General features: G+C 39.9%; 1 protein-coding gene across 2 annotated transcripts in view; it reads right to left on the bottom strand.

Annotated features, from left to right (window-relative positions):
• Positions 1-22,989: 22,989 nt before the first annotated feature.
• The window catches only part of DRD3 (dopamine receptor D3), a 34,123-nt gene continuing 31,044 nt past the window's right edge, over positions 22,990-26,068 (bottom strand). Inside the window, exons 5-7 of one of the 2 annotated variants that reach the window (XM_058555534.1) lie at positions 24,459-24,594; positions 24,312-24,359; positions 22,990-23,186 (exon numbers count right to left, since the gene is read on the bottom strand). In XM_058555534.1, coding sequence (XP_058411517.1) covers positions 22,990-23,186; positions 24,312-24,359; positions 24,459-24,594 — 381 coding nt within the window. Of the gene's footprint in view, positions 23,187-24,311; positions 24,595-26,068 lie in introns of both variants that reach the window. The other variant, XM_058555533.1, reaches the window with a different exon arrangement.

Genomic DNA, 26,068 nt, shown 5'->3' on the forward strand with positions numbered 1-26,068 from the left:
GTTGCTCCTTCACATACATCCTCCTCATCCTAATTCTCTCCAATACCTAGTATTCATTCATTCATCCAGTCAAGAAAAACTTATCCACATCCAACTAAGTGTCAGGCACACTCGACACTTGGGATTCAATGACAAACATCCCACAGAGAACACCTGCCTTCTTGGAACTAATAGACCAGGAACAAGCTCCAAATTTTCATATATATTCTACAGAGTTAGAAAGCTTCACTTTGCTCATATAATCTATCAAATCATATCCTAGCCACAAAAGAAGACTATTAAACTGTTCTAATAGATAAGAGAATATGGAAAATCCCTAGATGACAATATCTTTAAGGAAAATCAAAATGTTAGAGCTTTTTACCATTAATTATCGAAGGAATAGAACTGCAGGCCAAACCAATGAGCTGAGTCTGCCTCTTAGCTGGCAGCCTGGATCAGCTCACATTGATTCAGTTTGAGTGGTCTTCATTTTAAGCTTCCCAACGAATCTGTAATCCCTCAAAAAAGTATAATTGTTCCCATTTTATATTTGAGGAAACAGGCCTGGAGCAATCGAATAACTGCTAACCATTACCTTGATTTCAGGAAAATCTGGTTGTGGAGCCTGAGATATTGTTTCTGTCCTCACTGCCTTCTCACTCACTGGCACTGGGCCCAGGGGAAGGCACTGCAATGGAGGTGAAGACAATACAACCTGTCTACTCTTAATAAATATGTTTCTACAGAGCCGTGCCACTGATTTCTTTAAGCAGAATTTTGAAAAAAGTGATTTAATCTTGATGTCTAAGAAGATAACCATAGGGATAGAGACCTTTTTTAATGATTCTGCAATTACTTAAAACCTTTTTGGAGCAATATTTGGAAATAGAGTTTGGGAAAGGAGTTCAGACTGAAAAGCACATTCAGTTGAGTATTCATAGATAGCATTGTATATGTGCTTTACACTTTAGAAAATATGAAAGGTCATTTAAATCCATGTCTCATGAGATGATCAAGCTAACCAATTCAGGTTATGATTTTTTAAAAGGGCGTGGGTATATGGGTTACAGTGGCTGATACCGGTTTTCTTGTGTGATTTTGAAGTCAAGAACAAGATCCTAGCTACAAAGCCACAGTTGGAGTGTTCATTTGGAGATTAAAAAATTAAAGGAGTTGCTGTTTCATACTATTAACCTGTTTGGATGTTCAGTCATTTTTCTTGATGGATGATTTCCATCAATCTATTGCTTGCTTCTATGTCCCACCTTTGTTGGCTGCTGGAGATTCAAAGGTGAAAATGTCAGTTTTTACTTTTGAAATCACAGCTTAGTGGAGAAAATAAAAACTTCCTTGAAAAAGAGCACAGTAATCACTTTGCTAGTGGGATCTACAAAGTGCTGTGGTGTGAAAGCATGAAAGTTTTTCTCACCATGTTTTCTGAACCAAAATAAGAACATGTAGTTTGACGCATGTGAATCTACTTATGGGGGCGATAGGAGAAATAGTTGACTTGGTAATTTTAAAAAGGACGTGTAGACTTTCACCAAGGAAAGAATATTCCAGGCCACCAATGAAGTGGTCTGAGAATTCCTCCCCGATTTGCCTTTCCACAACGGCATGTTGCCTCTGCTTGTTCTTGCAATAGTCATCACTCACTCACCCAATCATAATTTGCTGACCGACTAGGCAGGCAATGTAAGTGAGACAAAAGGAAGGAGCATTGCCTCCTTTGATCAAACAAAACCCAGAACCTCCAAAGTTGAGCACTGGAAGGAAGATGATGTTCCTCGTAGGGGTGGTTAACTGACTCTAGTAGTTGCAGTATTCTCCCTCTGAGACTTAGCTACCCTATGGAGACTTCATATTTGAGTTAGTGCTGTCTCCATCATGCAAACTTCTCCTGGAGGGACACACTGGCTTAAGCTGGATTTGAAACATTTGTTTCCTTCCTGGAGAGCAGTTGAAATTTCTTCATTTTTTTTTTTTTTTTTCCACATAGTGGAGCAGATTTAGACCCACAATCTTTTTTTTTCTTCAGCATTGGGGGTGATGTAGGATGGCAGAGGGAACATGGGGGAGATACTGCCCACAATTGAGTGTCTGCTTCAAAGCCAGGGGAGGTGTTTTGGCCACTATTATAACCTCTCCTGGAGTCCGAAGTGATTGACGTAATAACTGCTAATCCTAAATCCATTATCTCCTTTGCAAAGAGTTCAATAAACGCGACCCTCTCCACTCTTCGATATGAACATTAAACAGCAAGCTGGTGCCATTTTCTTAGCGTCAATCAATCAGCATACGGCCAATCTTGTTTTTTCTACATTCTTATCCACTCTCCTTACTCCCACCTGGATTATTTTGAAACAAGTCCCAGACATTTTATAATTTCACTTGTAAATATTTCAATGCGTATCTTTAAAATATAAGGACTCTTTAAAAAAACTAAACACAGTCCTACTATTCCACTTAAAAATGAATAATACCTCACTATAACCAAACTCCTAGACAGTATTCAAATTTCCTCCATCATCTGGTCATTTTTACAGTTGGTTTGTTTGAATCAGCCTCCATGTAGCTATTGAGTGCTTGAAATGTGGCTAGTCTGAATTGTGATATGCTTAAAATGTAAAATACACAAGAGATCTCAAACTTAGCACATAAAAAAGATGTAAAGCATTAATAATTTTTACATTGATAATAGGCTTCAATAATATTTTTATATACTGAGATAAATAAAAAATATTATTAAAATTAATTTCACCTATTTATTTTTACTTTTGTAATGTGGCTAGTGGAAAATTTTAAATTACATATGTGGTTTACATTATATTTGTGTTGGATAATGCTGATCTAGAGGCTTGATCATGCTCAGATTCAATTTTTTTGGCAAGACTGTTTCATAGGTGGTGGCATGTCCTTGCATGTGGAGGAAGTAATAGTTGGCTCACTTCTTGTGCTGTTAAGATTGATCTATGGTCCTGGGATTGCAGCCTGATTCATCCATATCTGGTACACCATCAGCTTTTCACCTAATGGTTCTAGCAGCCATCAATGATCATTTCCCAGATCCACTATTTCATTAGGGGGTGCTATGGACTGAAAGCTTGTATCTCCCCAAAATTCATGTTGAAACCCTAATCCAAATGTGATGGTAATAGGAGATGGGGCCTTTAGAAGGTAATTAATATTAGATGAAGTCGTAAGGGTGGAGACCTCACGAATGGGATTAACGATTTTATAAGATTCACAAAAGAGCTTGCTTCCCCTCTCTCTGCTATGTGAGGACACAGGGGGAAGTCAGCAGTCTGCCACCCAGAAGAGGGCTCTCAGCAGAACTCAACCATGCTGGCACCCTGATCTGGGGCTTCCAGCCTCCAGAACTATAAGAAATAAATTTCTGTTGGTTATAAGCCACTCAGTCTGTGGTATTTTTGTTATAGCAGCCTGAACATGACAATGTGTGTGTGTGTGTGTGCGCATGAGTGTATTTATTCAGAACACATATGTGTGATATGTGTGTGTGTTTATTTATTTCTGTTAAGAAACATGAAGGATAGACTGAAAGGTTCCAACATTCCAGTATATCTAATAGGAGTTTTATTGTAGAAAGTATTGGTAGCAGCATTCCCAATCACTATTGCCATTTCTTCACTCTTAATAGCAAAACCTTGATGTTTTTCAGAGAGGAAATGTGCCTATTAAAAATACTTGATTTCCAGCTCTCCCTTGCAACTAAGGTAGTCGTGTGACCAGTTCTGGACAGTGAGATATCAACAGAAATTCTCAGGTAGGCCATTCTTTTCTTAAGAGAAAGCTCTTCATCCCATAGCGTTTCTCCCACTACTGTTTACTAGTAGACAAAAGTCTCAGTTGATTTTTACAGAGTAATTTAACAAACTTTCAAAGAACAGGTAATCCCTACCTTTTGAAAAAAACGGTATGGGAAAGCTATGTAACTCATTTTATAAGGTTATTATATCCTTGATAATAAAGCCATTTAAGAAAAAAAAAATCAATCTCACTTGTGAAAACAGATGTAAACATCCTAACAAAATAAAAATTAATTTAATGTATATATGTGTGTGTGTATATATATATATATGCCAGACCAAGATGAATTCACCCCAAGAATGCAAAATGATTTCACATCAGAAAATCTATTAATATAATATACCACACAACCAATAAAAAGGAAAAAAACCCATATGATCAAATTAATAGATACAGAAAAAAGAAAGCACATTTGATAAAAGTAAACATTCAGACATTCTCTTATTCATTTATTTAAAGGAAAAAAAAAAGTGGCAGAATAAGACTGAGGAGTTGAGAGTTGCTATTTTGCATAAAGTGTGCCTTTTATAGATGATATTTGAGTAGAGACCTGAAGGAAGTGAGGGAGTGAGCCATGTTGATATCTGGGGGAAGAATATTAGGGATATGGACTTTGAGATGGAAACACGTGTAGTGCTTTTTAAGTCACAAAGACACAAACAACTGAACTCTTAGCACCTACGGGTAGAAGGAAACCCCTTTAATTGGTCAAAAGGTAACTATCAAAATCTCGCAGAAAGTTAATGAGGAAAATTTAATAAACTGTACTCCCAGTTTTATTCCGCATTCTGATGGACATTGTAGACAACGCAATAAAAATAAGAAAAAGAATAAGAGGTACAAAAATTACAAAGAAGCTTCAAAATAGATCTTATTTTCAGCCAACATATTTGATAACATAGGAAATCTAAGAAAATCTATAAACTATAGGAGTTAATCAGAGTCATTGAAGGTTGCTGGATACAAGATTAATGTAAAAAGATCAATTGTATTTCTATATTCCAGTAATAAGCAAATTACAGTTGCAATAGAAAATATCTCATCAACAATAACAATAAAACTGTAAAGTGTCTAAGAAAAAATAATAGTCCTTAGATTAGCATATTCAATAGTTAACAACTCAAAGGATTGGAAAGAATGTGAATAAGTGAGAACTCTCATACACTAAGGATGAGGAAGTAAATTAATACAACCACTTTGGAGAAAAAGTTGATACTATGTACTAAAGTAGAAGATGTGCAAATCTTTCTACCAATAGTTTCTCTTGTAGGTTTATATCCTAGATAAAATTCTGTTCATATGCAAAAGAATATATGTATAAAAATGTTAATTATAGCTTTGCAAAACAATAAAGATTTGAGAACAAACTAAATGATTATCAACAAGAGAATAGTATGTTTTTACAGCAGTTAAAATGAATGAACTAACTGAACCTGCATGTATCAACTTATGTAAAAAAGGAATTTTCGGAGAATAGTACTTATATACACTTTGAAAGCATGAAATTCAATACAATATGGATATATGCATGTGTAGCAAAGCATAAAACATGATGACAATGATAAACATTTAATGCCAGATAGTGATTCCTTCTGGGCATGGAAGGAGGAAAATAATATAAGGATGATTACTTTAAGTGTATTCATAAGGCATTCTTTCTTTTAAAAGATCTGAAATAAATATGGCAAAATGTTAACATCTAATAAAGCTATTCAGTGCAATATTATTCTCTAAGGTTTTCTGAGTGATACATTTTATAATATTTTCAAAAGTGAAATAAATCATCTAAGGAGACAACATTTTTAATTTCATGCGCCTCTCCCAAGGCTGCAGAGTTTAGTGTTTCCCCCAGTTGGGTATTCCAACTCCTCTCTCTTAGCTGTCCATCCGCTCTTTAGGAGTTAGTATGAGGTCATGTTTGTGTAACCACCAGGGCAGCCCAACAAGAACCAACTATTTGTTCTCCCTATGGTTTTATCCTGATGGGAATGAAAACTCATTCTGATTTCCACCCCCATGACGTTGCTCATCAATCGACGTAAGTAAAGGAATAATTTACGAACTTGGAAGTTTCTCCCACATTTCCTCAGAATGAAACCTCATAAATGTTGAAGGTGAGGGGCTGACCTGGTGGCACAAGTGGTTAAGTGTGTGCACTCTGCTGCAGCGGCCTGGGGTTCGTGGGTTCGCGTCCTGGGGGCGCACGGATGCACTGCTTGTCAAGCCATGCTGTGGCGGCGTCCCATATAAAGTAGAGGAAGATGGCCAGGGATGTTAGCCCAAGGCCAATTTTCCTCAGTAAAAAGAGGAGGATTGGCAGAGGTTAGCTCAGGGCTGATCTTCCTCACAAAAAAAAAAAAAAAAAAAGATTGAAGGTGATGGTGGTGGGTGTGAGTGGAAACGTGGGTGGGATGGAGTTAACCAGACAAGCTTTTGTTTTCTTCTTCATTGAAAGGAATTTACTCTTCCTAGCTTTCTAGCTTTTTCTAGCTTCTCACTGAATTCTTTATTTCAAACTAACATATCTCCCAGCTTTCCTCTCTTTTTTCTAAACCATAATTTAATTTATTTTCACTTGATAAAGCTATTTTTTTGCTGCTTTTCTATTTCAGTTCTACATAGAATCACTTCACGTGTCTCACAGAAGCTTTGCTCCCTCGCTTTACCTCCCTTTGCAAATCCTTAGCCAACTCATATCTCCGCTCTCCCTCCTCTATCTCAGTCTTCCGGATGGCTATGTTTTTATAATATTTTCAAAAGTTAAATACATCATCTTAGGGGACAGTAACATTTTTAACGCTTGGAGCACTCTACTTCTGCAGCCTTTCCTCTCTCCCCACGTGTGTGGGGACATGGCAATTCTTGATTACAAAAACTAAGGGCTCTATATTCCTGGTTCAAAATTCTCCCTAAAGACAGTTCATTTGTACCTAGTTTCATACTCAAAAATCTTGTCTTTGATATTTTAGGGCAACATATCTATGATTAAGCACATGCAGTAGATATTCTTTTATAGGTAGATCGTGCTTTCCAATTTATATTTTCTTACATATCTTTGTCAGCAATTCCGTAAAGTAGACATAATGGAGATCATTGCCTTCATTTTACTCCTGTGGAAGCTCAGGCATAAAGGGATTTACTCCTTAGAGTCTGTCAACTGAGGAAGATGGACTTTAATTGCAGTTGACAGAAGCAGGACGGTTAGGAAACGGAAATCCCCAGCTGTCAGGAGCTACAGGCAGATACAGCCAGTTCCTTGTAGAAATGGTTTTGAAGCCAGGTACCTGAGGGTTACTGTAGATATTCGATAAGAACATGATTGCCTTTTGACCTTGTTCCCAACGCAGACATAGATGAATCTTGTCAATTTGCTGTTTTCTCATTTAACTTGAGGGGTGACTCAGGTCTCGAGGACTTATGAGTTTGTTTTGCAGAAGAATGAGAATGCCTTTGGGAAAGTTGTGATCACCAGATGGCCAGCGCCCAGCAGCCATTACAGATTGCCCAGGGGCTTATCGGGAGTGACCCCTTTGTTTCTCTGAAGCTCCTCCTGCCAAGCCCCTTGGCTCTATAAAACCCCCCTGCTTTTTGCTCTGGTGAAGGCAGATTTGAGCAAACCCATGCTCCCACCTTCTTGTCTTAGCCAACTTGAATGGGGCTTGCTGTGCATTGGGCACACGAATTTAAGATTAAGAGGTTTAGTATCAATTTCTTCACTTGGTTCCACTCATGAACTTTGGAGGCAGGTGGCAGGTGAGTTCCCCTGGTGCAACAAAGGCTTGCTCCAATACACGAACAGAAGGTATTTCAGTTCAACAAAAGCAGAGTCTGGGAGAGAAGCCCAGGGGGATTACGTGGATCCTAGAAGAACGCAGGAAAACAACCAGAGGGGAAAAGGACAGGAGGAAAGTGGGAGGGGGAAGGAGAGTAAGTGATAGAGAAGGAAAGTATGTGAAATAATTTGCCCCTAATTTGTCTTTATGAAAATTTAATATATGAAAATTCCTACTTGAAAATGAGATAAATAAAAGGGTAATTATTTGCATTACAAATTAACTCTTCACTTCAAAAGAGTATTTACCACAGGTGTGATTCTGTGATGTGAGACTTTAGAAAGGAATATGACTCCGGGGAGGTGGGAGATTTAAACAATAAAATCTTGATTATAATATAATAGGAAATAATCCACTGATAAAAGGGAGAAGAAGGAGGTGGCTGTACAGGGAGCTCTCTGCAGATCTCAGGTTTTCAAAAGGACATGAACAAAAGACAGAGAAGGGATTATAGATAAGCTCGAGCACAAAAGAATATCATGAACTTTCAAAAACAGAATAAAGAAGGCTAATGTCAGGAATAAATCTATCTTTACAAAAAATGCTGAAGGCTGCTGTAAGGGTGTAAAAGCTTTGCTTCAAGTAAGGAGAAGAATAAACATGGAGCAACTTGCTCTTTGAGTAGATAAGGTGGTATAATGTTAACAGAAGGTAGGTAGGTCTTACTTTTTACCATTATTTATTTTGCTTCTGTCTTTTCCAAGGTGTAAAATGACAGGGAAAATTCTATTTCTCTTAGAGAGATAGTGAGGAAGGAATATATTGATATTAGCCCACTTGAACAAGTAGTGGAGATTCCCAGGGTCTGGGCATCAAAGACAGAAGACTTGGGAGCTCCTAGGCCAAAGTTGGGAGAAAGATGGGAAGGAGAAGATGTAAGAGAGAGACAAAGCCAGGAAGATGATGATCTGCCCCTCCTCCCTCCCCCACCCTGCTCAGATCTTGGATAAATTCCAATGAAACTTATTAATTGCTTACAATGAGTGGATTTCTTATGGAAATAGGAGATGGAACTCAACTTGGCTCCCTAGGGACCTGGGGAAAATGAAAACAAACTTTCTAGATGTAGGAGCCAGAGGAAAGGGACAGCAGAACATACCACCTTCAATTTGGAAAGGAAGGTGCAATGAAAATTGAAGTACTACATAGGTGACGTAGTAAGAAAATATGGAACCTCTCTAAGTGGATTTAAGTTTTGTTGATGCAAGTAATCCATAATCAATCTATAAATCAAAATTGGGGTGAGTTTATCATGAGCCAAATTTGAGACCAGAGAAGTGGGATGTACAGAGCAGTTATATACCATCAAAGAGCATGTATCACATATGATTGCAGTGTCCCTTTTACAATAGTTACTAGATCGCCCTGTCGGCACAGTGATTGGTGGGCATAGCACGTAGCAGGTCTGTTGTCTCGAGTTGGGTGGTCACAGGATGAGTGCAGCAATCAAATCCTAGCCCAGGGAGAAATGCTTATCCTTAAGGAAATGCCAATGTGGAGGAAGTTGCACCCTTATCTTAAGGGCATTTGTTCTTGTCTTTGGGACGTGGTAAATGCTTAAAGCAGGTACACAATGCAAGTTCAAAGGCCACAGGCCCTTTTGGAAAAACAAGGTCAGCCCGAATTAGTTTTACACAAATGGCTTCCTCATATGCTCCAATATATCCTATTGCTTGCCATTTATTTACCAGTTGGTAGAGCTAGAGGAATTAAATGCCAGGAAATTGAAATAATGTACAGTGTAGAGGGGTTCTCAGAGCCTCTATCAATACTCCATTAGAGATTACAGCAAATGAGAGAGGTGCCTGAGTCTGAAGGCCTTCCACAAAGGGGAGCAGGTTAGATTCTACCAACTATGGATCAGTAAACCTTGACATCCATTCCACTGTAAATGATTAGTCTAAGGCTAAGCCAACCATGGTATTCCATTCCCCTTGCCAGGATGGATTTTAGAGCACTACAGTGCCTTAATCCTGTTTAATAAGATGCAAGGAGAAGTCTTCTGTGGGTAACAGGCAAAGAAATGACACGAGGGGAAGAGTGGGTCTGCTGCTGTTGCTGGACATTGTTGTGTCAGATAGGACTCCTGGAACCTCTCCATCATTACCTTGTACTCATGGAGGTGTGGGGTGAGAAACCAGCTTAAGCACAAAGCCAACACTCCAAGGTTAGCAGAGAGGTGAGCTGGAAACAGCCTGAATCCATGATGACATTGCTGAACCACTGAATCTGCCAGTGTGAAGCTCACACTACCTATAGACTTCTTCGTAAGTGGTGATAAACTTTCTCATTATTTAAGGCAATACAAGTCCGAGTTTTTTGATATTTGGGGCAAAGACATCCTAACTGATACAATGGTATATATTAAATTCAACAAAACATTTTCACAAACATTTCCATAGTGTTTTTTATATGAAAGTAACTTGTGGGCCAGATAATAATAACTAGATTTGTGGATGGCTGAAAAAGTGGTGATAATCCGGGCAAGTCCTACAAATATTGTCTGACTCTGAGGAGTCAAACCTCAATGTTTTATCATTAACATGACAACATTCCCTTTGATGTCTTCTTCTATTTGAAGATAATTCAGATCTCAAAGGAAGTCTGAGAAGAAGATAGAATTAAAATTCAAAGTGACTTCGCAGGCTGGAATGCTAAGATAAAACCAACAAGTTGAATAGACCACAAACGCAAGATCCAGCACTGGCTCCAAAAATCCACCTCAGAAGTTCAAGATGAGTCAGACTTGGTTTAGTAGACCTTCAATGGAAAACACCTTCAAACTTTAGCTGAACACGTGTAGTGGATGCTATTGTCTGCTGTCTAGATTCCCCCTTCAGAACTAAGGCAATAATTCCCCCAGCTGTGGGGTGTATTGGTGGCTAATGGCCAATGGCTCTCTGCTGAGTCCCTCTCCAGGAATGGTCCTTAGCTGAAGAGAGCCATTCTCACCCCCCAGGTTGGGCCACCTCTTTGGAGATAGCTGCTTTTAATAATGATCAATATGAGTGTAAAAGGCATGGTCCATGGGCCTAAGGGCAGGACAAGTCTGAAGCGCCATCCCAGATCCAGAGAACCTCATGGGATCTATGGAAGCCCTTGTTACAACTAAATCAGAGTGCCTTGGATCATATGACCTGATGGGGCCTATGGAATAGGAAATATTATCAACAGGAAAAATGCTGGCTAGATTTTATAGGAAGCCTCAATAGGAAAATCGAGGTAGACCCCCTAGGATTCAGAAGCAAGACAACTATATACCTTTCGAAAAATAGCTCCTGTGTGCTACTGGTTCTTGGTAGAAAACAGAGCACCTGACCATGGGATACCAGGTGTCTATGGAGCCAGAACTTCCCGTAATAAATTCTGTCAGACCCCCAACAACAATCATAACAAAAAAACTTGTACGTCTGGGATCAGGCATGAGCAGATCCAGAGAGCACAAATAAGCTGCATATTAGGTGGCCCAGACTTCTATTTCGTTCACCACTCTTGCACTGATGCTTCACACTTAGCTCACACTTATGGCTGCATGAGGTGAGGGAAAAAGCCGAGTTTGGTTTATGAATAGGTAAGATCAGTATGTGGTTGCAAGCCAAAAATAGACTATTGCTGTACTTGATGGCTGCAGCCCCACTCAGAGGTGTCTCTGAAAGATAGAGATGAGGGGAATTGTTCCTAATGGACAAAGCCTGAGGAAGTATGCCTGTCAAGAGACATACGTTGAGGTAAGAAAATATATCACTCGTGGACAGTAGTGAAAGACTTGGCCAATTGATTCTACATGACCTAGGAAACAGAGTGTCTTAGTATGTTGGTGTCAGCCAATTTCTGTCAGTGCTGGCACAATAGTCACATTAATAGACTAACAGGTGAGAAATGGAGTCAGCATCCTACCAAGGCTAATTGACCTTGATTATCAGGAGAAGGTAGTTCTGCTGTTACATAATGGAGACAGAAAAAAATACTCCCTTGCCCAATCTTTATGGTAATGGGTAAGTTCAACAACCATAGCTTGAGAAATGGTGGCAAGGATGGAGGGTATGCATGGCCCAAAAACACAGGCTCCCACTTGCTCAGGCTGATCTAATTACTGCCACTGTTGAGTATCCAGCCTGCCAGTAACAGGTACCAGCATTGAGCTCCCAATATGGCTCCAACTCTTGAGACCAACCAGCTTCCTAATGGCAAGTTTATTACAATGGGTCCTTCCATCTTGTGATTTATCTTGATAGGAATTGACTGGAGTTGACATATATTCCAGTGTGGACTTATCTTTCAGCTAGACAGTGCTTATGTAGTATTTGATCCACTGGAGTAGAATCCTGCCAAACATTGCATCAGACCAAGGTAATTACTTATATCAATGGAGGTATGGCTGTGTGCACACGACCCTGAGATCCACTGCTTCTATCATATACCATAACTCCCAGCAGCTGCCAACCTAATGGAATGCGCAATAGCTTGTTGGATGCACAACTGAGGCATCAGCTTAGAGATAATACCTTCTGATGATAGGGCACCAGCCTCCAGACACAATTTAGACACACTATAAATCAAAGACCATTATACGGTGCTGACCCAATCAGCAGAATACATGGATCTGGGAGACAAAACGTGGAAGTAGAAGTGCCCCTGCTTAACATTATTCTCCCTGACCCGTTTGAGGAGTTTTGTACTTCTTGTCTCTGTGCTTCTTGTCTCTGCAGATTTGAGGTCGTTGTTCTTTTTTTATAACTTTATTAAGGCACAATTTACACAGCATATAATTCACCCACTTCAAGTATATAATTCAATAATTTTTAGTAAGTTTACCTAGTTGTACAACCATCACAATAAGTCAGTTTTAAAACATTTGTATCATCCCAATAAAATCCTCACCTCCATTTACTGTTAAACCTCATTCTCAGCCCCAGGCAACCATGAATCTATTCTTTGTCTTTATAAATTTGCCTTTTCTGCACATTTCATGTAAATGGAATCACACGGTATATAGTCTCTTGTGGCTTGCTTCTTTCATTTAGTATAATGTTTCTGGGATTTGTCCACGGTATAACATGCATCAGTAGTTTGTTACTTTTCATTGTTGAATAGTATTTTGTTTTATTGATACATGACGTTTTATCTATCCATTCATCAATTCATGGAAATTTGGATTGTTTCCAACTTTTGGCTGTTCTAAGTAATGTTGCAAAGAGTATTAGTGTACAATTCTTTGTGAGCATATTTGTTTTCATTTCTCTTGAGTAGTTGCCCAGGAGCAGAATCACTGGATGGTATGGTAAATTTATGTTCAACTTTTTAAGAGACTGCCAAACCATTTTCCAAAGTGACTGCACCATTTTACATTTCCATCAGCAATGTATGACGATTCCTATTTCTCTACCTCCTCTCTAACATTCTTTATTGTCTGTCTTAAAAATTTTAAATCATTCTCTAATGACTAATGATGTTGAGCATCTGTTTGTGTTTATAAGTAATTTTTATATCTTTTTTAGTAAAACATCTATTAAAATATTTTACCACTTTTTGGATTGGGTTGTTTTGTCTTATTATTACTGAGTTGTAAGTATTCTTTTTATATTCTGAATACAAGTCCTTTATCAGATATGTATTTTGCAAATGTTGTGCAAGCCAGTCTGCTGTTTCTAAACGGTGTCTTTTGAAGTGCAAAGTTTTTAATTTTCATAAATTCCAATTTATCTTTATTTTTCTTTTTTTTACGGTGTTTGTAGTGTTATTTCTAAGAAATCTTTGCCTATCCTAAGATCTCAAAGATTTTAACCTACATTTTATTTTAAAAATTTTATTGTTTGGCTCTTAAATAACTCTCTGATCTGTTTTGAGTTAATTTTAGGATAGGCATGAGGTATGGGCTTAAATTCACGTTTTTGCATATGAATATCCAATTGTCTAACACCATTTATTTAAAAGGTTCTCCTTTCCCGTAACAGATTGCCTTTGTTGAAAATCAATTGACTACAAATATAAAGATTTTTTTCTAGACTTTTAATTCCATTCCATTAATCTAAATATCTATCCTTAAGCCAATACCATACCATCTTGATAACTATAGCTTTATTGTAAGTTTTGAAATTGGGAAGTAAACATTCTCCAACTTTGTTCTTCTTTTAAAAAATTGTTTTGGGAGCCAGCTCGGTGGTGCAAGCGGTTAAGTGCGCGAGCTCCGCTGCGGTGGGCCCGGAGTTCACCAGTTCGGATCCTGGCATGCATCGACGCACTGCTTGGCAAACCATGCTGTGGTGGTGTCCCATATAAAAAAAGTGGAGGAAGATGGGCACGGATGTTAGCCCAGGGCCAGTCTTCCTCAGCAAAAAAAAAAAAAAAAAGGAGGGTTGGCAGATGTTAGCACAGGGCTGATCTCCCCCCCCCCACACACACAAAATAAATAAATAAATTATTTTGACTATTCAGGATCTTTTGCATTTCCATATAAATTTCACAATCTGCGTGTAAGTTTCTGGACCAAAAAAAGGTCTGTTTGACTTTTGAGAGAGGTTACATTAAATGTATAGATCAATGTGGAGAGAATTACCATCTTAACAATATTGAGGCCTCCAATCCAAGAACATGGACTCTTTGTGGCCTTGTTCTTTTTTATTTCTTTTTAAAATTAAAATAAAATTTTATTGAGGTGAGAGCCACATAACATAAAATTAACCATTTTAAAGTGAACGATTCAGCGGCGTTTAGTACATTCACAGGCATATTGTGTAGCCACTACTGTTACCAAACCAAGCGGGCTCACTTCCTGGTGAGTTAAATAAGACTCTACACTAGTGGAAGTTGTCTCACAAAGTAAAGTGTATTTGCAGCAAACAGGAGGCTATGAGGAATCGTTTCCAAAGTCATGGCATCCCTGAACAAGGGGAAGGAGGAACTTTTATTTGGTTGGGGAATGAATATTCAAAAGGGAGAGGCAGGTACATTGCAGATTATGGTAATGAGGCTTAATCTCCTCGTGAAGAGATTTTAGCATTAAAAATAAGGCAAAGTTATGGGCGCAGGTCTTGTAGGGAGGCTTGGTTAGCTTCAGGGTGGTTGCCGGTTGTGTCTCCTTAACATAAAAAACAACTTGGAAAAACAGTTAAATGCTTCCAAACCCACCATTAAGTTCCTTGGGACATGAGTCGGTGACATTATCTCTGATTCCAAAACATTTTCATCACCTCCAAAGAAAATCATGGACCCATTAAGCAGTTATTCCCATTCCCTTTCCTCCTACCCTTGGAAACCACCAAGATTCTTCCCGACTCTATGACTTTACCTATTCTGGATATTTCATATAAATGAAATCACACAATATGTGACCTTTTGTGTCTGGCTTTTTTCATTTAGCACAATGTTTTTGAGATTCCTCCACATTGTAGCATGTATATCAGTACTTCATTCCTTTTTAAAGCTGAATAATATTCTATTGTATATACATATACCACAATTTGTCTATCCATTCATCTGTTGATGGACGTTGGGATTCTTTTCAAACTTTTGGTTATTATAGATAGTGCTGCTATGAACATTTCTGTGCAAGAATTTGATTATTTGTTTTCAATTCTATGGGGTATATACCTAGGAGTGGAATTGGTGGATCATATAGTAATGCTATGTTTAATTTTGGGGGGTAAATGTCCTTCTGCTTAAAGGAGGAATTTGTCCACTAGGGGATAAGAATCCTATTAAGCTTTAAGTTATGGCTTCCACCCAGTCATTTGGAGCTCTTTATGCCAGGAGACCAACAGGCAAGTGATGGAGCATCCTGACAAGGATAATTGAATCCTGATCACTGGGAGGAGTTAAGGATGTTGTTACACATGGGGACAGGGAAGAATGCATTTGGTATCTGGATGATCCACTGAGGTGTCTCTTTGTATTCCTTGTTTAATTTTGATGGTACATGGATAAGTGCAGCAGCCACGGCCTGAGAAATTCACCGTGTCCCTCAGGGTCACTCTACCAGGTAAGCCACCTAATCAGTGGAGTGCTAATCAACAGTGAGGGGAATCCAGAATAGATAGTAGAAGAGGGCAACAGTGAGAATTACTTTGGCCTTGAGACAAATTGTTGTGGCAGAGATTATAGTCCATCCTACTAAACTTCCACAGGAAGAGAGATCAACTAGATTCCTGATGAAGCTGTTTCTAGAATTTATTATATGAAGGAAGTGGAGCCGAATGGCATAAAGGGTGGACTATAGTGGGTGCTGTGGTGTGCCACCCAGATCCCCCCTTTAAGATGGAGGAATTTGTTCTCCCAGTTGCTAAGAGTGTTGACAGCTGAAGGTTTTCAACTGAAGAAAACTTCCTTGCCTAAGTCATGCATCCTTCCCAGAGGTAGCCTGCCTCCCGTTACTGGCTGGGGCCATAAAGGCCCTGTCCCCTCCAGAACTTCCTGTAGGATCTTTGAGTTCTTCGTGTGACTGCAGTACAGCTCAGCTCCTCCCTCTGCTGATTCCAACTTCCTTCACATATAAGTGTTGATCCCTAAGGTGTGTCCTGGTAAACTTATCCAATCAGGATGCAAATATCCTTCTTAGAGTTTCAACACGAGCCATAGCAGTCTATGCGATTTGAGCTGGGTCATTAAAAATTGAATATTTCAATGATGCGGAATAATGAGTCCATGGCACTCTGAACTGGTTAAACAACATTTAGAAGATTGTATTCTATTTGGGGCCTCGCATTTTAAGAGAAACGCTAACAACTGTTAGTGACTACATCTAGAAGAAAGCAACCAAGATGGAGAGTGTAAGAAAATGTAACTTGAAGTAGAGATATAGGGATTAAAACTTTGGAGAACTGTTTTAATCCCTCAAAGGCTGTCATTGGGAAGATGGAATAGAAGTTTCTGTGCTAGAGGAGAGCATAGAGACCAAAAGGTGGATTTTATAGGAAGGCAGAGTTTAGCTTAAAGGAGGGAGGAGTTTTCTAAAGGACAACTTGTCCCATGTCTTGGGAAGTAATGAGCCAGCTCCTTAAAATAGCTGCGTGATTGTTGGTCAGAGATGTTAGAGAGAATTTCTGTAATAACTAGGGAACCGGGCTAGAGTCCTTTCCAACTCTTAAATCCCATAATTATAGGTTGTGATGAATTACAAGCTTTTAAATGGTCTTTAATATGCAGTCTTATGGGATCTACTCAAACCATAATACAAGACTCAATTATATCAGTTTTTCTTAAAGGGAAAAACACCCTCCTCCACCTTAGTCAGTCTGGAGTGGTAGAACTACATGTAGTCCCTAAGCTTTCCTCAGCTGCCATGATTTTGCTGTTGAATTTTTTTTTTTTTTTTAAATACTGAGAAGCGAGTAAGGATTGTCTGAGCAATTTTGCCTCTCATTAATAAGCATGCTTGAAGGTTTTTAGGGCTCAAAAGATAGTTTATATCCTTCTAGAGTTATGTTTAGCTTGTCTTATCATAGTTTAGGAGTCCAGACTTATCATTTATACTGATAAGAAAGTTGAGCTCCAGGAAGTTTGCAGACTTGGCTCAGGCCACTAAAGGGGCTACATGCCTAGGCTGGAATCTAACCTCTTATATTCTGAATCACATAGCTCTTGTACATTTCCCCCAGTTATCCAAGTTCCAAGTCCCCTTGCCTTTCAGATCACTGTCACCAAATTTTGTGGATTTATTTGTGTCCTCTCAAAAGATATGACCAAGTCCTAACCCCCAGCACCTGTAAATGTGACCTTATTTTGAAATAAGGTCTTTGTAGATGTATCAAGATAAGACGAGGTCATATTGGATTAGGGAGGGACCTAATTCAATGGCTTATAAGAAGAGGGAAGTTTGGAGACAGACACACAGGGGAGGACACCATAGGAACATAGAGGCAGAGATTGGAGTTAATGCTGCCACAAGCTAAGGAACACCAAGGATTGCAGGCAACCACCAGAAACTAGAAAAAGGCAAAGAACAATCTTCCACTACAACATTCAGAGCGGCATGGCCCTGCCAACACCTTGATTTTGGACTTCTAGCTTCCAGAACTGTGAAAGAATAAGTTTCTGTTGTTTTAATCCACCCAATTTGTGGTAATTTGTTATAGCAGCCCTTGGAAACTAATGCACCATATCCGATGCACTTGTCTTAGGATTGAAGAGAGGAAAGGGCTCAGGGATCGTGAGGAACAAAGATGGAAAGTCTTAAGGAATAGATGCGTTCTGCTCCTCATTTCCTGGCCAGCAGAGGAAAAGAGGACCCAAGATCATCTTTAACAAGCAAGTATCTGCCATCAGCCTAGTGTTAGGTCATGCCATACATATCTGGGCACTTGGCTGTGTGAGCAGGGAAGGGGTGCCCCATTAGAGGCTATCCATTTGCCTAACAGTTTGACCACAAATTCAGCCAAGTATCCTGGGCACATTTATGGAATAAAAGACAAGAGAAAAATCAGATTTCATGTGGGAGGCTGACAGACTATGCCTAAACACTTTAGACCATTAGAGAATCAGCAAAGAGAAAGAAAAGTGGTCTGTGAACCAGATAAGTATGATAGAAACAGCGGCTTAAAAGTGAAATAAGTCAGAGGGAGAAAGTCAAATACCGTATGATCTCACTCATTAAGTAGTAGATAATAACAACAACAAAAAAACACATAGAGACAGAGATTGGATTGGTGGTTACCAGAGGGGAAGGGGGGAGGGAGGAGGGCGAAAGGGATAATTAGGCACATGTGTGTGGTGATGGATTGGAATTAGTCTTTGGGTGGTGAACATGAGAACATGCAATCCATGCAGAAATAGAAGTATAGTGATGTACACCTGAAATTTATACAATATTATAAACCAATGTTACCTCAATAAACAACAACAACAACAACAACAACAACAAAAAGATAAAAAAACACAGCTGCTTAGGGGGAAAATAATAATATCAATGATAATAATCATCTCTCACATTTGTCAGAGCTTTATAGTTGACAAAGCATTTCTAACACATGATGTTATCTAATCCTTAAATGGTTTAGTGAGAAAGGCCAGGCCTTCAGGTCTCCCATTTTACTAATGAGGAAGTTGAGGCTCACAGAGGTTGGATACTTGCCCAAGGTTGCTTGTCCACACAACCACTCCAGCCCTAGACTGACTTCTGTCCATCGTTTTTCCCATAAGGTGGTCAGAGCCACCTTGGGTTCAGCCCGCTCCCTCTCTGGGGCACATCCATTCTCAGAGGCCTATGGCCACCTCTCCTCTCCTCCTAATACCCAGCAGACTCTGCAGAAAGCAGGGACTTGATCAACAATGATGGAGGCTGGGTGATTCATTGAGGTGAGAGTGGGTGGACCAAGAGGTTCCAGGTCTTGTGCTTGGCACAGACTCTCTGGTTCCACCTCCACCAGTGTATGCTACAGAGCCAAGCTGACACTGGCATCACCCTCAACTGAGTCTCCATGTTAGGAGGTAGTCATGGAAACTCACTCCCTTCCTGAGCTGATGAGGAGAGAATTAGGTGGAAAAGAGGAATCAAGTTAATTGCCTGTCATCCCCTTTCTGCTCTCTGTGTGTTGATTCAAATTAAGCTTTTTCAGTTTTCTGATGTTAGCAGATACCAAACGATTGGAGCACAGGCCTGGGAATTAGGACCTCCAGGAAACAGCCAGTTCTGAGCGAATCTCTTAACCTTTCTGCCTCTCTGTTTACTTCTGACCCCAAAATTCAGGAAAACAAATCTATTTGCCTCATCTCCCTCAATTTCTGACCCAAACTCCCTGAACTGCCTTAATTTTAACCATCACTGAGTCTATAGCCATTCAACTGGCCATTCCGCCTCTTGCAGAGAAAAGAGCAAAGAATTCAAATAGAATTCTGCATTTACTGAAATTCACTGTATCTCAGAGAGTAGTTAAGTAAGTCAGCGGTGGATGTTCTGTGATGGGTGTTGCCTACATGGAGGGAAGTGGAGGCAAGATCTCGAGGTCTCCTGTGAGAGTTGTCCCCACCAGCTCAGCTGCCACCTGAGCAGAGCTGGAGGAGCTCTCCAAAGATGAAGCCCTTCTCTTTCCTGTCCTATCCCTAGGATCTCTTCTCTACAGCCAGATGGAATTATCTGAGGTTCCTTGCTTGTTCTTATCTTTAGCTCTTCAGAGGTTTTCTCTGCCAGGAACACCCTTCCTACTTTTTAAATGTGTCTCAACCCTGACAATACTTGTCTGGGAAGCTTTCTCAAGGCTGAATATGGGGCTTTCAAACACCAAGAATTCTCTTTAGTATAGACAACAAGTAGATCATCACCATACACATAAATTCTACCTTCTTACTGGACTACAAGCTTCTGGGGGCAAGGACCAAGTCTTTCTTGATCATGTTTCCCAGCATCAAGTACAGTGCCTGGCTCACAGAAGGTGAAAAATCAACATTTATTGAATAAGTGATTGATTTAGTAAATGAGTAATGAGTGGAGTTTTGGAGGATGGTGTCCTGGAAGAAGGAAATACTTACTTAAGTCTAGAATCAAATGTTGTTTGTAAACCATTTGGATTTCCATACTATTTGCATTTCACCCAAATAGTATGGGTAGCTATGGGGCTTCTTTGGTCTCCAGAACTGGTTTGCCTCAAGAACTCCGCTCTGCTTCATTCAGGCCAAAATCTCTCCTGGGATCTTTGGCCGTGCTGGCTCTGAAAGTAGGAGCCCTGTGGTTAAACGTGTTGGTTCATGGTGGGAACTGCAGAGGTGGAGGAGATGGATGAAGAATCCCAGGATGAAGAAGCTAAAATAAGTGCTTGGGAGATGTGATTGGGATTCCCCTGGGAGGCTCTTCCTGGATCAGAAAAAAATTCTGGGAAGGAGACCTGGCATCCTAATAGACACAGCTTAGGGGAAAAGTGCCACTCAGTTTAATGGTGGAGGTGACAATATGACTTTCTCCTCGTATCTGTATAGAGTTTTCAGTTTTTACAGTGCTCTGGGGGAGTGTGGTAGAGTAGAAAGAGCACTGAACTAGGATTCAGCAGATTTGAGTTCTTGCCTGTCATTAACCAACTGTGGGACAATAGTTCTCGGCCTCAGTTTCCTTTTCTATAAATAAAGGAGACGGTAGAACCAAATACTCTCTAAGCACTGTCCCACGATTCTATAAAAAGGGTTATGGATTTCCCACTTGACGGTTTCAGAAATTGAACATGGCACGAGAGTGAGAGTAATACCTTGGGCTGGGTTCTTAGGAGAGTCTAGGGACTGTGGGTGGGGTAGGGTGAGGCTTTCCCAGGGATCTTTGTTCCATCTTTTTCTTCCCATTTTTTCTCCCCACCTCTTTTCCTCTCTGGTGGGAGGCAGTGTGCCATGGTTAATTGCATGGACTTGGGAATCAGACAGAAGTATATTTGAATCCCAGCTCTGCCACTTACTGACTGGGTGTGACCTGGGTCAAATTTCTTAACCTCCCTCTGCCTCAATTTCCTCACCTACAAAATGGAGTTTATCTTTCTAAGGATATCATAAGGTTTTAATAACTTGATGTAAAGAAAGGATACAAAATATTTGCTAACATTCCTCACAAACTTATTAATACTGATGCTGTTTATGATTCCATCTTTAGAACTCTGATTTTGACCGGGAATTCTACGATCTTTTACCCCACTGTCCCAACTGTTTGCTGGCTGTCTGGAAAAGCCTAGGCATTGCATACTTTTACTTCTCGGATATTTAATTGTCTTAGTCGCTAGTTCTACTCGCACCATCAATCTACTGAGCTAGATGGCACAAAGTCCAAGAACTAGTGGGCAGAAGGAATTTTCCCACCAAGTTACAACATAAACATTGTTATAGACAATAACGTTTAAAAAATGCTGGCATTGAAAGCATTCAGGAGTAACAGGTAACTGGCTCACTAGGGGTATATATTTTCTTACACACTTAAGGGTGAGAGGAATGAAGATGGGGCCAGGAAAATCTTGGGCTCCTTGTAAAGTTCTTGTGCATTTTAAAGTTTTAACAGCATTGCAGCAGCTATCTGTCATGCCTATGAACTAACAGCTCTTAACAGTAAATTTATTGAAGTTCAGGATGATAACATTTCATAAATTATCCATAAATTGTATCTTGATTCTGTAATCAGTAAGAAATAGCTTCTGTGGGTGAAAAGGTAAATGGTGAGAATATTCAAGTTCTTGCTAAATGCAATTTTCAATAACACTGACACATCATTTCTATTATACCTTTAATCTCAGTTGTTGGAGTGGTGATGTTTAGGTTCTGCACTAGGACTTTATGAAGATTGTCCATGTGATGATTTGGACAGCTACTCTGCCTGGTGCCTTCAGTTCTGAGGCTCTCTGGCAGTCTAGGTGAGTCCCTACTACCCCCCAACAAGTAAATGGGCAAACACAGGAGCAGGTTGTGGGCTCCTTGAGGACAGGAGCTGTCTTACTCATTGTCATATATCCAGAACCTGGGAGGTGACTGCCACTTTGTATACACTTAATGGGTTTCAGAGTCTGGAAGTATTAGGTCTCTGTTAAGCAGGAGATGGAGATGCCTGGGTAGAAAAACCTTATAGTGATATTAATGGCATATCTAAGGCATGTTCTGAACCACAAGGTTCACCAGTGATACTACAGTGGGAATTGACATTCCCTTTTCACTTAACATCCTCATCTTGAATTACCCTGGAGTTGAGACTCTGAGAGTAAGGAAATGGAATGAAAGGGCCTTGTTAGCTAGAGCTAAAATACAAGGGTAGCAAGGTCTGAAATGAAGTCCAGGTCCCAATGTGGGACAACATCCCCTGAGCGTGAGGAATTTCCCTCAGCAAATGTAGCTGATCAGATTCTACAGAAAGGTGGAAGCACTGGCCTCGCCATTACATTTCCAGATACAATAAATAAAAGGAATGACCAAAAGAGAGTGGGCCCACAAAAGCACAAGGTTAGCCTGACAGTTAATTAGAGGTTTGAAGGAAGAGAGACTGGCTGTTCTGCAAGATGGTTTGCTGGCTGAGATTTCAAGGACCACTGGCAAGTTGAGAATTATGAGATCTGTTCATTTTTCCTTCAGAGTAATGAATCATGCCTCTGATGACAATTTTGTGTGTGTGTAGAGTCATGTTTTATCAGCTTCTCTCTGAATTATTGCTTATCACTCAGGGGCCCCTCAACCACTTGAAGATTGCGAGGATAAAGTCAGATTTTAGCTGGGGAGGTAGAACATTCTGTTTTGCAGGATGCAGTTGGTGACACCTGCCACTCAGGGATGTCCTGGCTCCAGGAATCTTGTTCCCACCACATGCCAGAGGACATTGCACGGTCTTTCTGAGCAGACTCTGGCCAGTGGCTCACTGGCCTTGCAGCTGACGGTGGGCACAGAGAGCATTCTTTTTTCTCCTTCAGCAAGACAGGATCTTGAGAAAGGCTTTGCGGAACTCAACATTGAAGGTGGTATAGATCACGGGGTTGAGGGCGCTGTTCACGTAGCCCAGCCATGTTGTGGCGCTGTAAAGCTTTGGGGACACGTGGCATGCTTGGCAGTGGGCATTGAGAATGTGGGTCAAGAAGAATGGCAGCCAGCAGACAATGAAGGTCCCTAGGTTGCAAAGAAACAGAGAAGCCAGGTAAGGGGTTTGCTCACTCCTTTCATTATAAATGAAAATGACTTGTGGTTGTTTACGCCAGCCACTATACTGGAAGTTTTACATACCCATTTAATTTTTCTACCAACTGTATGAAGTAGGTGTGATTAGCCACTTTTTTTTTTTTGGATGAGAAAACTACATGCTAACGTCTTTCATTCATCTCAGGCCTTTGCTCTAGTTTGATCTTTAGGTAGTACTTTAGTAGTCTTTTCTACTTCTCAATTCAATTCAAATATTTATTTAATGTCTAGACATACAAGACATGATCCTAGACGCTGATAGGGAAGAAGACCTTAAAGATGCAATTGACACAGTTCCTACTGGTGAGGAGATTACGTCTAAGGGTTCTCATAAAGTCCCTAAGACATGAGAAGGTGAGGTTTTTCAGTGACAATGAACAGGAGAATTGCCTTCACTAACTCAATATGGTGCCTGTGACTTACCCATTTTTCTTCTTTATTTAAATAAATTTTATATTTTTATACTATAAAACTAGCCGTGATTTTATACATTATGAAAAACTTGATAAATACAGAAAAGTAGAAAGAAGAAAAATCACCACCCACCACTCCAAGACAATCACTTTTGACATCTAGGTGAATTAATTTTCAGGGTTTTTTTTCCTCTGTATTTAAAATAAGCTAGATGGTATTATACCATATTACAGTAGATTTTTGCATCCCTATTTTTTCACTTAATAGTTTAGAACAAGTAAGCATTTACTAAATATCCAATACGTGCCACTTTTATTGAATCATTATCTTATTTATTATCTGATTTACCCATTATAACTCCATGTGATAGACAACAAACACAATGGATAAACACAGCTCAATTATGTTACTTGTTCAGTTTCATATTTCATAAATTTCAGTCTAGGTCTTTTGAATTTCCACCAGAGTTAACATACACAGAAGCCCTTTTCAACTGTATTATAAACATTTATAAATATTACAGTCAATGTATTTCCAATTTCTGTTAAATGTGGTTACCTTAGTACCCTCTGCCAGCTCCACTGAACTCAACCTAACTCAACTTAATCCAATCCAACCCAACTTGACCCAACTCAAACTCACCGAGCACAATGACCAGCATCTGGGTTGCCTTCTTCTCCCGAAGGGGCACTCCCCGAGGTTGCAGGGGCCCCAGCTTCAGGGATGTCGACAACCTGCCATTACTAAGTTTTCGAACCTCTAAGCTGAGCTTGGGGGCCATGGTGGGGCTGAGGGAGTTCTGAGTCCTCCCCTCCCTTTTCAACTCTCCTCCCGCTTCTTGGAAGCCTGGTCGTCCCAAGGCAGTATCTTGGCAGATGCTGTAGTAGCGCTTCAGCTCCATGTGTGCCTGGTCAGGGGAGAGGGGCTGCAGGTGCGACAAGAGAGGGTCCTGACATTTCTGGGGATATTGTTTATCTTCTGAATGTTCCTGAAAATGAAAGAGAATGCAAAGAAACAAGAGGAAACCTACATTGTGTGAAACCTACTGAGGGCACATCTGAGAGTGGTGGGACCATGGAAAGTTAAGGTAAATGAAATCTGCTTCTGACTTTACAATGAAAAAGCACCTACCAGATATAGAACATTTGAGAATCACAATAATTCCTTAAGGAGGGTAGCACAGGATTGTAGCCTGGCCTTTCAGAGTTAAAATGGCCTGGATATACAGAGGAACACGTTAAATTACACCATTGGGATATAAGCAGCAAAATCTGGAATGTGGGAAACTCTATAAGACAAATGACTCAGTTTCTTCAACAAATAAAGTGCAACAACAACAACAACTATTACCAGTTGCAAAGCATGGGTCTGATTTGAATTTTGGTTAAAATAAATTAACTATAAAAAATTTACAAGACAATTGGGAAAATGTGAACATTGGATATTTACTGATCTTACGGAATTATTAATTTGTTTAGTGTGATGTATTGTGGTTACGTGTTTTATAAAAGAGTCTGTATCTTTTAGAGAGTCTTACAGAAATATTTTTGGTTGCAATGATATGATGTTTGGGATTTGCATCATAACAATCCAATGGGGGTGTGAATGTAGGTGGGAGTGTAGATGAAATAAGATTGGCCATGAGTTGGGCCGGCCCCATGCCTTAGCAGTTAAGTGCGCGCTCCGCTGCTGGCGGCCCGGGTTCGGATCCCGGGCGCGCACCGACGCACCGCTTCTCCGGCCATGCTGAGGCTGCGTCCCACATACAGCAACTAGAAGGCTGTGCAACTATGACATACAACTATCTACTGGGGCTTTGGGGGGAAAAAAAAAAATTAAGATTGGCCATGAGTTGATAATTGCTGAAGCTGGCTGATTGGCTACTGAAGGATTTGTTATATTTGTCTTCCTACTTTTTTATTTTTGAAATTTTCCATAATAAAAAGTTAGAAAAAAAAAGAAAACTCAGAATTTTCATCTCAGTTTTCCTACTTAGTAGACATAATTGGGCAGGTTAATTAAATGTCTCTGAGCCTCATTTGTAAAACAGAAAAGAAATTGGGAAAAATAGGTTTGGGATAAGTAGACTCTGAGAGTAGAGTCTGAAGATATGTAGATGTTTCTGGCATTTTGGGGAGATGTGTGTGTGCTTAACATCTGAACTTCTTTCCATGTTTGAAGAATCAGACACTATGTCAATCTTGAGTAGCAGGCAGGACCCCTTGACTCCCATTACTGAAATCATAAAAGCCAAATATTCACTCTCCCCCACTTCCCCGCTGGGCAGCTAGAACTCTGGCACCTGAACCAAGCCCAGTCAGTTGGAGATTTGCCCCCAAGACCTTGAGTTAGAGCCAGTGAAGCAGGGAGACTTCAGAATTCATCTAGCAGTGGTGACA

Source organism: Diceros bicornis, chromosome 15 (assembly GCF_020826845.1).
Source record: "Diceros bicornis minor isolate mBicDic1 chromosome 15, mDicBic1.mat.cur, whole genome shotgun sequence".
NCBI classification, from domain to species: Eukaryota; Metazoa; Chordata; class Mammalia; order Perissodactyla; family Rhinocerotidae; genus Diceros; species Diceros bicornis.